Source organism: Anomalospiza imberbis, chromosome 6, assembly GCF_031753505.1.
Source record: "Anomalospiza imberbis isolate Cuckoo-Finch-1a 21T00152 chromosome 6, ASM3175350v1, whole genome shotgun sequence".
Classification (NCBI taxonomy): Eukaryota; Metazoa; Chordata; class Aves; order Passeriformes; family Viduidae; genus Anomalospiza; species Anomalospiza imberbis.
Genome location: NC_089686.1, coordinates 17,132,345 through 17,148,431, shown reverse-complemented (window position 1 = coordinate 17,148,431; position 16,087 = coordinate 17,132,345). Strand labels below are relative to the sequence as shown.

The 16,087-nt window shown below is 40.0% G+C and overlaps 1 protein-coding gene across 3 annotated transcripts in view; it reads left to right on the top strand.

Annotated features, from left to right (window-relative positions):
* Positions 1-283: 283 nt before the first annotated feature.
* Positions 284-16,087, top strand: part of TDP1 (tyrosyl-DNA phosphodiesterase 1) — a 42,691-nt gene continuing 26,887 nt past the window's right edge. The window contains exons 1-11 of one of the 3 annotated variants that reach the window (XM_068192630.1): positions 284-414; positions 1,124-1,674; positions 3,090-3,133; positions 3,798-3,853; positions 5,812-5,908; positions 7,009-7,043; positions 8,546-8,638; positions 10,262-10,432; positions 12,013-12,091; positions 14,914-15,099; positions 15,860-15,908. In XM_068192630.1, coding sequence (XP_068048731.1) covers positions 1,128-1,674; positions 3,090-3,133; positions 3,798-3,853; positions 5,812-5,908; positions 7,009-7,043; positions 8,546-8,638; positions 10,262-10,432; positions 12,013-12,091; positions 14,914-15,099; positions 15,860-15,908 — 1,357 coding nt within the window. In that variant the 5' untranslated portion in view covers positions 284-414; positions 1,124-1,127. Of the gene's footprint in view, positions 429-1,123; positions 1,762-3,089; positions 3,134-3,797; positions 3,854-5,811; positions 5,909-7,008; positions 7,044-8,545; positions 8,639-10,261; positions 10,433-12,012; positions 12,092-14,913; positions 15,100-15,859; positions 15,909-16,087 lie in introns of all 3 variants that reach the window. The other 2 variants (XM_068192628.1, XM_068192629.1) reach the window with 2 other exon arrangements.

Sequence of the window (16,087 nt, the reverse complement as noted above, 5' to 3'; positions counted from 1 at the left end):
TTACAATAAATGAGAGTAACGAGAAGCGGGCGCTCAGTCCACCGCAGCCGCCGAAGCGCGCTTTGATGCGGGCCGCGCTCGTCCTTCGATGAATTTTACACCTGCTTTCCTCCCTCTGCCTCCCGGAGTCCTCGCGCAGTTATCTCATCAGCGGGGCACTTCAGACACACTAATTAACACCGCGCCGAACGAACCATTATGCAAATGCCGCACCTGCCCATAACTGATCTAAAGGTCCAATGCCAGCTCGTTAGACCAACTCAGCCCCCCGGAGCCGCCTGACCCCCTCACGGCGGCCGCGCGCCTCCGGCTCGGGGGCGGGGCCGCGCCGGAGAGGGCGGGCCGGGGCCGCGGCCTGGGCCTGGGCCTGCTCTCGCTCCCCATCGCGGGCGCTGCCGGGCTGGCGGCGGGTCGGTGAGTGAGTGCTGGCGGCGGCCAGGGCGGGCGGTGGCGGGGGGCTCGGCGGGCTGCAGCCCCGCAGCGGCTGTCGGGGCTCTTTGGTGCCGTGGCCCGCGCGGCGCCTCCCCCTGCCGCGGGCGCTGCCTTCGCTGTGGGGCGGCGGCGGGAGCCGCGGTCGCGGCCGCACGGCCCTCGGCGCGCTGGGGGCGGTGGCGGCCGGGATCTGCCGCCGAGGTTTAGGGGAGAGGCGCGACGGTGGGGCTGGCTGGGAGCACGGGGCTGACGGAGGATGGCCGTGGTCCCGCAGTGTTTCCGCGGGGGCTGCCCGAAAGCGCCGGCCCGGCCGGGGCCCGGGCTCCTGAGTCCGCTCAGCAGAGCGCGCTGGATGGCGCGGCGCTGGATGGCGCGGCCGTGGGGAAATATCTGTGTCGTGCAGCTCACACCTCTGATTTTTAGAGTGCTTTCCCATAGGTGTCTCTGTCTTAGCCCGTTTTCCATGTGCAGGTTTTCACATTTGCTGTTTCCCATTTGATGGTTGCCACCACTGCACGTGTTCCTTTGTTTCCCGGGCACAGAAACAAGCCTTGTACGATATGAAATTTCCCAGAGATTGTACCACATACCAAAGCACGATTCTTTAGTAAAAAACAAATAGGAACTAGGAAGGGAGACAGACTTGAGCTTAACAAAACCGTAATTTTTTTTGGTGTATTTTCATTCCTAGGAACATGCTTCAGGAAGGCGCACACGGTAAATGGACAGTATCTAGCAGCGATGAAAGTGCTGAGGAAAATTCTGACAGTGAAAAACCATGTACGTCTTCATTGTCAGATCCTGCATGTGGTAGAACAAGTGGACCACAATATCCATGCTCTGAAGCTAGGAAAGCTGCCCACAAGAGAAAAGCTTCTCCCCTGAAGCTCACTGATAAAAGTCTTTCTACAGATGCACCTCCAGCAGTAAAACAGAGACCAAGCCAAGAAGGCTCAGGTTGGTGTCTTTCTAGTAGTGATGAAGAACCTGAAGATCAGAAAAAGCATATCCACAAAGAAACAGTGAAAGAAGAAAAATGTGATGTGCCCGAAGAGCATCCTTTGAGTCTTTGCAAAGATGACAAACTCTTGGAGAACCTGAAAGAAGAGGAGTATAATGTAACACCCAGTGAAGCCCAGGATACCTGGGATTTGGTGACTGGAGGCAATCCTTTCAGGTTTTTTCTCACTAAAGTCAGTGGAATTGAACAGAACTATAATTCTGGAGCCCTGCACATAAAAGGTGAACAAGTGGCTTCTACTAGAAGAGGGCTTTTGGGAGAAAGCAAGAGAATGCTTATTTTTGGTTTGTGGGTATTTTTAAATGCATGTATTTCTTGGTGTTGTTGATATTTCATATTCTAAATGGGCTTTGTAGAAATTGTTTCTGTTATCTGGACCTTTCTCTTTTAGAAGTATAGTGTATGAAGCATTATTTGCTGATACTTTGTTGAAACTTGAGTTAGGCTGCATATTATATAGCAATATAATGTGTATTTAGCCAATTCATGCTGCTTCTTATTGCTGCTTTCCTTGTGAGCTAGTCTGGGGAAAACCACTTGTGGCACTTAAAGGGGTGCTTTTCTTGGGTGCATAACTCTGAGTAGTTGTGTGCACTTGCCTCTGTGCTGCTGAATGGTTTGGACCTAGTAATTCACTATTAATAGATGAAGTACATCTGGGGTTCATGCATCTGTTTAAATTCAGCTGGGAGAGAGCTGTTGATCAGTCAAGATGGAATGGAGCCTTTAGTTTACAATACTGTACTGATGCTTTAGGAATGCTCTGTTGTCATTTGATGTAAGGGGAAAGAGCTTTGTGCACCTTTAAACATCCTTGTAGTTAGAAATAAAATCTTATACATCACGAGACAGAATCAGAAACAAGTATTAACAAGAGAATTGTGCACAGAAATACAATAAAATAAAGCATAAAAAAATGTAGTTCTTTGAGGGAGAAGAAATTACTCAGGACCTATATATACAATTAGGTTGTAACTTTTTCTCAGCCTCATGCCTATAAGCACAAGCAGGCATCAGAGACTTCAATGCTTTACTCCAGGGTGTTTTTATATGCTTTGTGAATTTGTGGCTTTTGGCCTGTCCTGTTTTGGGAGTCCTGCTAGGTGATTAGTTGAGCTGGTGGACAGGCAATATTCTTTATTTGTTTTACCTGCTCAACCAGATTTCTGTAGTTGGTGCTGTGCTTCAGTTGTTGTGGTTATAAATCCCCAGTTGGATTAGTTTCCTGTGTTACTGTGATTGAACTATGGATACACATATCCCAGTCAGTCTGCAGCAGATAAATGAGCATTGACTATGCCCTTATTGCTGCTACCCTGCCACAGTTCTTCAAGTCCACTCAATAGGAGAGAGAGAAATTTAATGTCCCCTTCTCAATATGGTGTTGGACTTTTTCCTGATCAGCTTTTAAAACTTGTTTTCTGCTTTGAGATGATTATTAATTTTTGCAAGCATATGATCCTAAATGATTCACAGGAGAGTCAATGACTTGAATACTTGGAACAGTAAACTTGTGAATGCCTCTGTTACACCAGGTCTATGAACAATTGTGCTGTGGTAGTTATCAAGCTGTTCAAGATGCAGAATATTTACTTGAAGTCTTTTTTATTTATTTATGCTTTAATATTTTTAATAGATATTTTGTCTCCTCTTTTTGGAACTCTCATATCTTCTGCCCAGGTGAGTTTCCTGTTTGCCAAACTGATTTCACTTGATTGCTTCACTTCATTAATCTTAAATTTGATAATCCATGCTTGTGTCACGTAGCTGATATTAACAGGGAACCTTATTAAAATACAGAGGGAATTGTAAATGTTTTCAACTGTTGAACAATTTATTGAAATATAAACACCATCCTATGTTCTGCTGTGGAATTCAGGCAATTATAAGACTCCGGATCCGTTTTTTGAGGAAAGTGCAACTGAGAAGCGTGTATTTATGTTCATATAAATGAGGTTTTTTGACAGAACACCTTGCAGTCCAGGAATAATATCTTTGTTATTGCCTAGAAGTTTTGCTATCATTCATGATATAAACACATGGCAAAGAGCTGATCCTTGAACCTAAGCTTTTACATTATGTGCATGTGATTCTTTTTTTTTTCCTGGATGGTAAATTTTATGAGCACTAATTCACACTTTTGAGAAACTTAAATTAATTCTTAAATTGTTAAAGAGGAATGAAAGAAGATATAAAAGTCAAAAATACACCTGTTTTTAGAATATGCTATCTATGAGGTAAGTAGTAATGTGTGATGAACATGAAAAGCTTTTTTGCTGTAGTTCATTGATCTAGCTGTTCTATTTCTTTTTAATGAGTCTGTTTTCTTTTTCTTACATACAAGTTTAACTACTGTATAGATGTGGGATGGCTTGTAAGACAGTACCCGCAGGAATTCAGGTATGTTTACAAAGGTGAAATGATGAAATTTCCAGATCATTTCTGTTCATACAAGGTCCCATTATAAGTGAATGATAAACACTTCTTTGCAGTGCAGATGATTGTTACCAATTTGATATGCACAGACTCTTAGTTTTCTTTCTTCTCTTATTCCACAGCTGTAGTTCTCTGATTTCTTGACTCTTTTCTAGACTGGAAAATAGTCTGAGTTCAGGATAGCTGGTTTCTGATTGTTGTTAGTTAACACTGAGGAGGTCCCACTGTGGGCCTCAATGACATGGCAGTAGATGACCTGTAAAGATGGAACAAGAAGCTTTTTGCCATACAGTTTACTGAGTCAAGAGCCAGATAGTGCAAGAGAAAAGGGAGAATGTAGGAAGGGCACAAGAAAACTGTGAAAAGGATCAGGATGATTTCATGGATATGATATAGCAAGTTGATGGGTATTGTCATAAAAGCAGGTCTTGTTTGCTTGAAATTCCTTTCTGATAATTGCAAATTCCTGCAGACGAAGTGAGCATATAGCGTGCCTTGTTTGTTTGTTTGTTTTGTTGGAAGTGCAGCAGAACCAGAGTTCAGAGAATCACAGAGTGGATAAGGTTGGAAGGGACCACATTGGGTTGAGCAGCACACCATTCCTTGTGGGATCCTCCACAAGGATGTCTGTCTCTGACACACTCTACGTGTGTCAGAAAGCTGTCATCCATGCTTTCAAGGAGCTTCCTGTACTGTTTATGCTTTGCTGTGTTGCTTCTCCAGCACACGTCCAGGTAGTTAGTCCCCCACAAGAGCCTGGGTCTGAGGCTGCTTGTACTGCTGCTGTAGAAAGCCTCATCCACTTAGCCCTGCTGATCAGATGGCAGGCAGCAAACACGCACAGCAGTGTCACTCTTACTTGTCTGCTCTTTTATTCTAATCCATAACAGTGGAACATATTTTGATTGATATGTTCCAAGTGTTGCCTCATGTAGAGGGCAACTCCACTACTGCACCTTCCTGTCTTTCCTAAACAGCGTGTAGCCCTTCATGACAATATTCCAGTTGTGTGGGCTGTCCCACCATTTGTCTGTAATTGCAATGATATCAAAGCCCTGTGACTGCACACAGCTCTCTAATTCCTCCTGTTTGTTCCCTGTACTATGGTATGCAGGTGCTTTATGGAAGTATTTGAGTGTGCCAGTATCCCAGTGGAGGTGTAAAGAGATGCCCCATAGTTATGTATTTGGCTGCTTGTACTCTGTGCAGTTACCTCCATCCTGTCCCATCATTCCCTGTAACTGGCAGGAGAGACGAGATCACAACTTGTGCCCCAGATGTCTTGACCAGTTGTCCCAAGGCCCTGAGGGCCCTCTCGCTTGTCTGCAGTCTTGTTGGGACTTGGTACTCACTTGAAAAACCCATAGTAATCAGTGGGCTGAGTTTTCTTGGTGGTGTCTCTTACCTGGACCCCAGGGAGGCAACACACCTCCCTATGGATTAGATCTGCTTGTCAGGACCAGAAGTTTACTTTTAGAAAGTGAACACCAAATTACTGCCAGAATAGACCTTTTCCTTTTCCCTATCAATCTTCCACCTTCTCTGTAAGATAATTACTAAATTGTCTTAGATCCACATTGTGTAAATCGGTGTTTCTGAGAGCTTACATTCGTCTGTTTTGAGCTATAGAGACAAGAGTTTCTTTCATGATCTTTTATTAGGAGTTTTTATTTTGGTGCCTGCTTTACTCCACATTTCCTGTTTCCCTTCTTTTTTTGTTAAAATTTTCCAGTGTTTATTCTTTAGAGGTTCTACTGTAGTTACTGCTATTTTGAGTTAGTTAATAAGGCATATTGATTTCAGTGCCATCTTTCTGCTGGGCTATCAGATTTAGGGGCCAGATATCATAGCTACATGAAGGAGTGGTTTAGGCTAATTGCTGATTCACTTGATGTTTTAATGGTAATCTCCTTTTGTTTAAGGAAGAAGCCATTGCTGATAGTTCACGGTGAGAAGAGAGAATCCAAAGCTGAACTAATTGCACAAGCACGGCCTTATGAGAATATTAGCTTTTGTCAGGTAATTAACATTTGTATCATCCTTTGGTTGAAGTTAAGCCATCTCTTACACTCAAAGTCTTGTTACTGATGAAGACACACCTTATGGGGGAAGTTTTTTGTTACACTTTGAGGAATATACATACCAGGACCGTAGGAACATGATAACAGTGATCTTGGTCAGATGTGATAATGGTAGGCTTCACCCACAAAAGCTTGTATAGAGCAGCTGCCCACAGAAATGTCACAGGGCTCACAGAAGAGCTGCTCACCTTCTCTACTAACATGTTAAATTCAAGTTCTTAGAGTGGCTGAAAAGGAGGCATTATTTTTGTGTAAAGCACAGAACTTAGTCTTAGTGCCACTATAATCTTAAATCTCATTAAAGAGTTATTATTTCCCAAATATGTTCTATACAAGAAAATGCTGACACAAATAATCTCCATAATATGATTAAAATTGCTGTGAGCACGCTTCCTGGCACATGCTATTTTTATTTCTGATGTTATGTTCATTGTTTTGCTGTCCCTAAGTGGTGAATACATTGGCTTCATCCTGGGGAAGGGTGTGGTTATGGCAACTTGCCAGTGTTTCAAGATTTTGCCAGGTGAAGTATATTAATGATCATGGGGATGCTGTGCTCTTTGTTAGAAGGAGAATGATCTTGGAATTTTGTTCTGTTTGAAACAGTCTGGTAATCCTGAGTTTCCTGTTGAATGTGGACCCAGTACTGCAGGTGTGTCCTCACTGGTGTTCAGCAGTGGGGAAGCATCCCCTCCCTTGACCTGGTGGCAGCAGTCCTTCTAATGCAGGCCAGGACCCTGTTAGTCATCTTTCATTCAAGGGCACATTGCTAGCTTCTGTTTGGTGTCTGACAGGAGCCTTGAGTTATTTTCTGCTGCCATTTCTGAAAATCCTGCTAGTAAGAGAGGCACAAATTCTGGAACAGTTCCAGCAAGAGTTACATTACCATTTAAAATCTAGCTTGTGGAAAGTTCATTAGAATTATGGAGAAGGAAGATAATGTATTTTGTGATCTGTCCACTAGAGAGCAGTGAAATTACACAAAATAAGAAGCAATGTACAATGGCAATTTTTAATTATCAACTTCTAATTTTGTAGGCTAAACTGGATATTGCATTTGGAACTCACCATACGTAAGTAACATTATGAAGCAGAAAGGTCTGCAGCAAAACTGGGTTTCATAGAAATTGTTGAATCTTAAAGCTCCCATAAACATCTCCTATTTAGAGATGACAGGATTGTTCTAGTTTAATGAGGCAGATTAGCTATTGAGTAGATATGAGATGTGCAGGTTACACAGTTGAAGCTGAACTGGTCTAAGACAGGTGGACTGCAGGTCCTGGCTGTTAACTCATGCCTTAATACCAAAACTGTAATGCAAACTTGTTCAGTCATAGGCAGGACCAACACAACACTGATTTACTGATCATGTTTTCCAGTTCATATGGACAATCTGTGATGTTTTCCAGTTCATACGGGTAAACTAGTGAATCTAGGGCTCTTCTCAAAGAAAAAAAAAAACTTGAACTGGATATAATAGAAGTGTCTCAAAGCAAATTTTGTGTGGCAAGCACCTTTCTCTCTCAGGATTTTTATAAAGGTGCACAGAGAGAAGTGAAAGAAAACTATTTCTGCTCCTTGTTTTTCTCTTGTGGAATGTGTTTGGAGAATTGTTTACCTAGAGTAAATGCTTGGTTGGATCATGGTGGATTGTTTGGGCCCGATGGTCAATTGGATCCACCTATGTCTGGACTCTGGCGAACAGGGTCACGAGTTGTGAGGGAGTTAGAGATGATAGAGAGAGTAGCATGTAGTTTTTAATATCCTCTTTTATATAGTATATTAATGTATCATAGCATAATTATAATAAAGAAATCATTCAGCCTTCTGAAATAAGTCAGACATCATCATTCTTCCCATTGGTTCGCCGACATCTACAACAATTTTGTAGATGGAAATCTGCAGAAAAGAGCAGATGTTATGTTTTAGCAAAGATCGTTTGAGTTCAGTTTGGGTTTCAGATCTTATCCTTTGGGATCACATGGATATGCTGCCTTTACCCAGATAATGAAAACTTGGATATGAAAATTTGAGGAATTTTTTTACAAAAGATACAAATGTGTATGTTTATCTCATTTACTATTTTTAAAATTCCTTTGTGCTGTAGCTTCAGTTAAGAGTTATGATAAATAAATAGCTTTTTTGCCATCACTATGGCAATGGTTAGGTGTATACATACCTTCTTTTAAAGTAAAAGTCAGTTTAAGAGGAAGTAACTAGGTATTAATAAATTCAGTTTTAAGTAAAGGCCTTTCAGTGTTCCTTAGTTCTTTTTCTGACTATCTGCAAAGAGATAAGTATCTAAAGAACCGTGCAAATATAGGAAGTGTTCTGCAAATATTCACTTTGTTGTGGATAATTAGTTGCATGAGATGTTAAGCTGTACTCTGGAATAAAATATATGGGGGTAGTCTAATGACTGCCATGTGAGCTTGGCATGCACATGAAGTCTAAGTGCTTACATGATGCAGAACATATTTTTGAAAATAATTTTCTTGGAGCCTTTTAATGAATTGCTGATTTATCTCCTACTCTCAATGTACTTATAAATGAAGAATTATATATTTTTTTAAAGGAAAATGATGTTGTTGCTGTATGAAGAAGGTCTTCGAGTTGTGATACATACATCCAATCTTATTGCTGAAGATTGGCACCAGAAAACTCAGGGGTAAGCAACAATCTCTAGCAGGTGAATGTTTAATATTTTCCATAGGTATTTGCTCCTGCTGGAGATGGGATATTAGGTGATCTAGTGTTTCAAGCCCTACACTCTTAAGATAGAGCTATTCTAAAACAAAAATTATAAAAATTTGATTTAGAATGCTCGTAGCTGTCTGGGTCTGAACTTTACTTGCTTTCTCCTGTAAACAAAACTATGTTCCTAGTTGGCTGATAGTTTAAAATCAATCTGACTGATACAAAGTTTTATTATGCTGTGCTGTCTCTTTATGAAAAAACTTCATAGCTATAAAGTACTATTTAGATTGATCTGAAGCAGCTATTTAAAACTTATCTTAATACTGCAAAAATTATGTGGATGTGCAAATATTCTGGTTTTGTTGTGACTATATCTAGAATGTAGTCTGATAAATATTGGGCATTATTGGTTCTGTAATACAGTCGATGACCTAGTATTTGCCCAGTGTCCTTTCCTGGGAAGGAATTTTTTTTCCTGTTTTATTTTTTGGTAGAAGTCCTTAAACTTAATGACCAGCTCAGGACATAGTTTTGTTGAGAGCACAAAAAACAGGATGAAGTGGCATGTTAATATAAGGATCCTCATCTCTTTAGGTTTTTGGCTATTTTTATGGGAGCTTTTTTTTTAGTTAGATGACCACAATAAATCAGGGTATAAAATTTCTTCAAACTAATGGGAAGTTGATTTTTCAGAGGTTACTGTCACTTTGACATCCATTCTGCTGCCATTAAATATGGCAGGGTTTTGAGACTTTACTTGTCTGATACAAGCTCTGTGAGTGGCAAAATTACACACTGATTTTTTTTTTTTTTGCCTTTAAATCTTACTGGTGTCTTTAGTATCTTACGACAGTTAGCTTTTCAGAAAGCTAAGAAGGCATGAAAATACCTATTGGGATGCTTAATAAGTTCCCCTACTTGTCAAATATGAGAAATAATTTTCTTTTTTAGCTTTTGGATACTGCAGTGTTATGCAGGATCACGATGTGGTGGTTCTGAATTTCAAAGGGTAGAATCAACACATTGTAAAGTTGATAATGCAGAATCTTTGGTTCCCATGGTGACAGTAAAGTGTGACTGGAAAGAAATGCTAAATGTTTTCCCTGTGTGGTGCCCATCCTCTGATGGAGGTTCTTGAGAGGCAACCTATATTGTGGGCTACTCTTCAAACTATATAAACCTTTCAGATGCTTTAATTGGTAGTTTTCTATGCAGTTGCACAAATCAGTAGTTTAGCAGAACACATTGCAGTGTTCTATTCCTATAGAAAATGTTCCTATGTTCCTATGTTCCTATAGAAAATGAAAGGACAGGTGGTTGCTAAGTCTGAGCCTGATCATTTCAACAGTGGTGAAAGCTGTAAATGTATGTGTGGATAAATTATGAGAATGTTGATTTCATTTGAAAGTATTAGTTTCATGATTTCAGATATGAGCTGATTCTGTAGATGTAAAGACAAACATCTATAGTTAGTACCACAATGAATCTGTCAAGTATTTGCTTAGGACCTTCAGATGTGTTTTCCTCCCGTACTAAACCTGTGTGTTATTAATGCATGTGCTTGTTTATATGGCTGATGTTTTTTCTTTTTAAGAATATGGCTAAGCCCTTTATATCCAAGGCTACCTAAGGGAGCATCTAGTTCTGCTGGTGAATCTGCGACTAATTTTAAGTCTGACCTAATAAGTTACTTGGCAGCTTACAATTCTCCTGCACTCAAGGAATGGATAGATCTGATTCAAGAACATGATTTATCAGAAACAAGGTATATATAATCTTAAGGATTTTGTAACTTGCACATGTGGTTTTTCTTTTTTGCCTAGAAATTAGGTATCTGTATTAGGATCTGTTAGACCTCATGCTTATTTTGTTAAGGTAATCTTGTTTCAGGCTTGAGTGTTCAAACATGACTTTATATAGTTTTAAAAAATTTCTCTTATGTAGATTATGTCAAATAGACCAACTTCTAGTTTTATAAGCATGCATTTTAAAAGAAGAAAGAAAGCTGCACCAGCAGCAACTTTGCAGAAGGTAGCTATAAGGTACTAAGGGCTTGGTTTCATTTGAGCCAGTCTGGCTCAAGTATTTACTCCAGTAATATTACCAGTGGAAAAAAACCGTGTTGTTTAGGGTTTGTCATGTAAGAGTGATCATATAAGCACAGGTTACTGGAATGAGGGTTTTATTCAGAGTAGGCATCTGTTTGTAAGGCAGAATTTAATCAACATGCATACCTGTAGAATTTTGCCTATAACAGGCATGGATTGGTTTTGGTGGGCAATGTTGTGTCTAACTGGTCTTGGAATAGTCTTCTCTAATATAATATTGCTGATATTCCTTTAAAATAATTCAGGATGCTTAATTTACTTCTAATAAATAGTTGCACTTAAATATGAGCATTTACTTCAGAAAGTGTAAATCTCTTTGGCAACTTAATTGCTCTTTTATAATCTGAACAAAAATTGTTGAAAAGAAAAGCTGAAAATGGTCATATCTTGCCGTGGTAATAGAGACTGAAACCTTGTCTAGTTTATACATTAAAATGTGCTTTTATCTTTACAAGGAGTCTTAAAAGATTACAGAGGGTATAAAAAAAAAGTATGTAGTTTATAATCAGGTGAGCTAACAGCTGCTCTGATTGCATTGATCATCAGCATGAGTTTAAACAGATGAGTTGAGCCCTAGCTGATAGGAATTTATGCATGTGATAGGAAAGAGTCACTTGTTAGGATAAGGATTGCCATTTGATGTGCTGTAGGGGGCAATCAGCCATGGATAAAGTTAGGCATGAGATGTATGCAGTAGGGAACAGCTTTTTAAAGCATCAGTTTGTTGTGATTTTAGGCAGTTCTTTTCCCTGTTTTCAGGGCAAAGTCAAAGAGTTTACTAAATCCATTATTAGGAAGTGTTGAAAAAGCTGTACTTTGCATCTGAACTATTAGGTGCCCAAATGAAAACTCATACCTGAATCTGCTGATTTGGATGTAGCAGTAGATTGGCTTTACTCAAAATTATCTGCATAGTTATGTGCCAAAAGAGCTATTTGTGTGTATTGCTAGCATTCTCTCTCTTCTGCGTTTTTGCACACTGAAAAAGATCTAGTTCTTGTCTCTGCTGTAGAACAGCCTGATGATGTATGACAGCCATATAGGATGCTGGTATTAAATTATACAGCTGAAAATCCACTTTTCTTTGTATTATAAATCCCATGAGAGACATTAAATATTTCGGGTTGCACTTGAGTGTTCAATCTTGCTGGCAAGTTTTACTTAAATACCTTGATACTTTACAAACCAAAGCACTTAAGATCTACAAAAATCTGTTGGTTTTTTTTTCTTTTTTTAGAGTGTATCTGCTTGGTTCTACCCCTGGACGATATCAAGGCAGTGATAAAGAAAAGTGGGGCCATCTTAGGCTCAGAAAGGTACCAAAACTGTAACCTTTCTTGTTAATATCCCTTAAAATCTAAACAGAATTTTGGACAGAATTCTTCAGTTCCTTCCAATTTTTCTAGCTGTCATCATAAGTCTTTTAATACATTGTTACAGTTAAAGTTAGCAATAACATACATAGGCTTGCAATTTAGAACTTAACTTAATCTGTCTACTGATGAAAAATACAATAAAAATGCTTTTATAAGTACATTAACAATAAAAAGAGACTAATGAGAATCTCCATCATTTATTGGATGCGGGGGAAGACATAGTGACAAAGGATGAGGCAAAGGCTGAGGTGCCTTCCTTGCCTGTCTTTAACAGCAGGACCTGTTCTCCATGTGTCCAACTTCCCAAGCTGGAAGACAGGGACAGAGAGCAGAATGAAATCCCCATAACCCAAGGGGAACCAGTCAGTGACCTGCTGCAACACTGAAATGTACACAATTCCGTGGGACCAAATGGGATCCACTGAGGGAGCTGGCAAAAGTGCTCATTGAGCCACTTTCAATCATTTCTCAGCTGTTCTGGCTAACTGGGGAGATCACAGTTGACTGGATAGCCAGGTCATTAGGCCCAATCAGCTTGAGTATGAAAGGCAGGTCCTGCTTGGCTGATCTGATCTCCTTCTATGACAGACTAGTGGGTGAGGGAAAGGCTGTGGATTTTGTCTGCCTGAACATTAGTAAAACCTTCATACAGAATTCTCTTGGAGAAACTGGCTGCTCCTGGTCTGGATGGGTGTACTCATTGCTGGGTCGAAAATTGGCTGGATGGCTGATCTCAGGGAGTGGTGAATGGAGTTACATCCAGCTGGCTGACAGTCGCAAGCGGTGTTCCCCAGGGCTCCTTATTGAGCACACCAAGTTGGAGGGGAGTGTTTATCTGCTGGAGGATAGGAAGGTTCTACAGAAGGATCTAGACAGGCTGGATCAATGAGTGGAGACCTGCTGTGTGAGGTTCAACAAGACCGTGTGGCAGGTGCTGCATTTGAGTCACAGCAGCCCTATGCAGCACTACAGGCTGGGGACAGAGTGACTGGAAAGCTGACTGGTGGAAAAGGACCTGGGGGTGCCATCTGACAGCAGCTGGACCATGAGCCAGTGTGTGGCCAAGAGGGCCAATGGCATCTTGGCCAGTGTCAGCAATAGTGTGGCTAGCAGGACCAGGGTAGTGATTTTCCCCTGTACTCAGCACTGGCGAAGCCACATCTCGAGTGCTGTGTCCAGTTTTGGGCCTTTTATGACAAAGAAGACGTTGAAGTGCTGGAGTGTGTCCAGAGAAGCACAGCAGAGCTGGTGAAGGGTCTGCACCATGGTGCTGATGAGAAGCAGCTCAGGGATTTGGAGGTGTTCAGCCTGGAGAAAAGAGTGTTCAGGAAGACCTTATTGCTCTACAGCTACTTAAAAAGAGGATGTGGCTAACTGGGGGTTGGTTTCTTCTCCCCAGTAACAAGTGATAGGACAAGAGGAAATGGCCTCAAGTTGTGCCAGGGGAAGTATAGTTTGGATATTAAGAAAAATTCCTTCAAAGTCTGTCAAGGATTGGAACAGGCTGCCCAGGGAAGTGGTGGAGTCACCATCCTTGAAGATATTTAACAGATGTACAGGTGTGGGACTTAGGGATATGCTTAGGGGTGAATATGACAGTATTATGTTAATAGTTGAACTCTCTTGCCTTTAGAGGTCTTATGTTTATTTAGGTAAGCTGTAATGGCAAATCTTCAAGATTGCATATATCAAGTTTGTAGGGACCCTTCTTGTTTGGTTTGGACTCTTGGTGTTTTTTTTGTTTGGTTGGTTTTTTTGGGTTTTTTTGTTTGTTTGTTTTTCAGAATTTGATGAGATATTTCATGTCATATATTAGATGCTTCTCATAATTGGAGAATTTTTGACCTGCACCTCCTGCTGAAGTGGCATTATTTCAAATACTGTCATGAATTTTATATGAAAGTCTAATGCTGTCTGTGGCAAACTTCTGTAACATACAGAATATTTATGTATCACATTGATTTTCAACATGAGGTTACTCTTATGGACATCCCTTTGCTCAGTAAGAGCTTGTCCTTTCTGGTACACATTGTCTGATGTTTTTTGCCTAGTTAGACACAGAATGAAGAAAAACTAAGAAGAAGCTTGTAAGGGAGAAAGATGATATTGTGGCAGATGTTTCTGTGATTTAAAAAGGTTTTTAGTAAAGATACAGATAGACCTGATGATACTACGTTGACGACTGAAGCCTTTAGATTGTGTGTTTTGTCTAGAGTGGGGTAAAGGTGGCAACTACTGTTTATATCAGTCTGTTCTTAATGTGACTTTAAATTCCATTCACAGCTGAAGAACTCCTCTAAAAAAGGATAATTTCCGTTTTCTCTTCAATTGTTCTTTTTTCCCCTCTTATTGTAGACTTCTATTGTAGCTGGGTGTCATGGCTTTAGGATACAAGAGAAATTTTATGGCCAACAACCACCAAATATGAAAAATATTTAGTTGTTTTATTTATTGGAACTTCTGAAGCTAATGTTTCATGTCTTTAGAAAAAGCTGCTAACATTCTTTTCACCCATTATTTAATGGGTTGGCTTTGGTGCTTTTGGATAAAACTTGTGATGTATAATCTTCTCTTGAAGTGAGTTTATTTGGAAAGCCTGATGATTTTTTTTAATTGCAAAGTTAAATTTGTAGTATGAATGTTAATCTCCTTCATTATCAGAAGTAAATTACAGAGGATTTATTATATCAAAAAAGATATCAAACTGATTAAGGTATTCTGTGTGTGTTGAAGTCTAAGAGTGTTTTAATTCCCCTCACCAGCTTTTGAAGGAGCATGCTTTGTCAATACCAGCACATGAATCCTGGCCTCTTGTTGGACAGTTCTCAAGCATTGGTTCAATGGGAGCTGATGGATCCAAATGGCTGTGCTCAGAGTTCCAGGAGAGCCTGGTGGCTGCAAGCAGCAGTGTGACAACTTTCCGTAAATGCGATGTCCCAATTCATTTGGTATGTCTTTTAGATGCTGGTGACCTTTATTTAACACTTAATCATTTGTTTTGGAAATCTTAGTCATTGTTTTGCTTTTAACTTTTGGAAGACAGTAATGGAGTTTTCATAATGAAATTATATATATGCCACTTAAAGCTGTTTAGTTGTGTGTGGTTTGCTATAAAAATGTACCATCATTTCCATCTACATGACACTAGATGATATCTCATCAAAATTATCTTCTCGTTCTGTAGCTTGTCTTCCACTGGGTTTTTTAGATGCAGCTGTTTTTCCTACTGAGATGTAACTGAATCCTTAGTCATTCATACCTTTGGTTATTAGCAAAATTAAGGGGAGGAGCAGAAAAGTTTGTGGCAGGAGTTTGTTAAATCAAGGAAAAATGATGGTCAAACTATGCCTTTACCATGTGCTAATTGCCCCTGCATACTCATATCTCATATTTGAGGTGTGAGACTAAAGTCTCATAAAATAATGTTAAGAACTAGTTTTGGCTACTGTGGAAGTGGCTGAAGCAGTATTACTTGAGACCTGATAGCTAGTTTTGGTTAGCTCTGTAAGTGGTAAAAATATTAGACTTTCTGTGTAACTGGCACAATTGTAGTTGTAAGCTGCAGTGTAAAGTTATTAATTCTATAAAAATGTACCTTTTAATGTTTGTTTTTTCTCAAGTTTTCTTTAAGGAGATTGTTTGAAAATTGACAGCTTGTCTATTCAGAGCTTTATTATTAAAGTTACTTTTTGTTCTACCTCCATGAAGGTTTATCCTACTGTGAACAATGTGAGGCAAAGTCTAGAAGGCTATCCTGGTAAGCAGATGAATCCCCATTTATTTGCTTTTTGTAGTCATATCCTGCCAAATCACTTCAGTGGTTAATGTTAACATGAAGTGCTCATCTTGCTGATAATGTGATAGAATAGTTGGCAGTAGAATCTTACTGCTTTTGCTGGAGCTCTGACTCCAGCTCTCCTGTTGTGGTCGAATAGA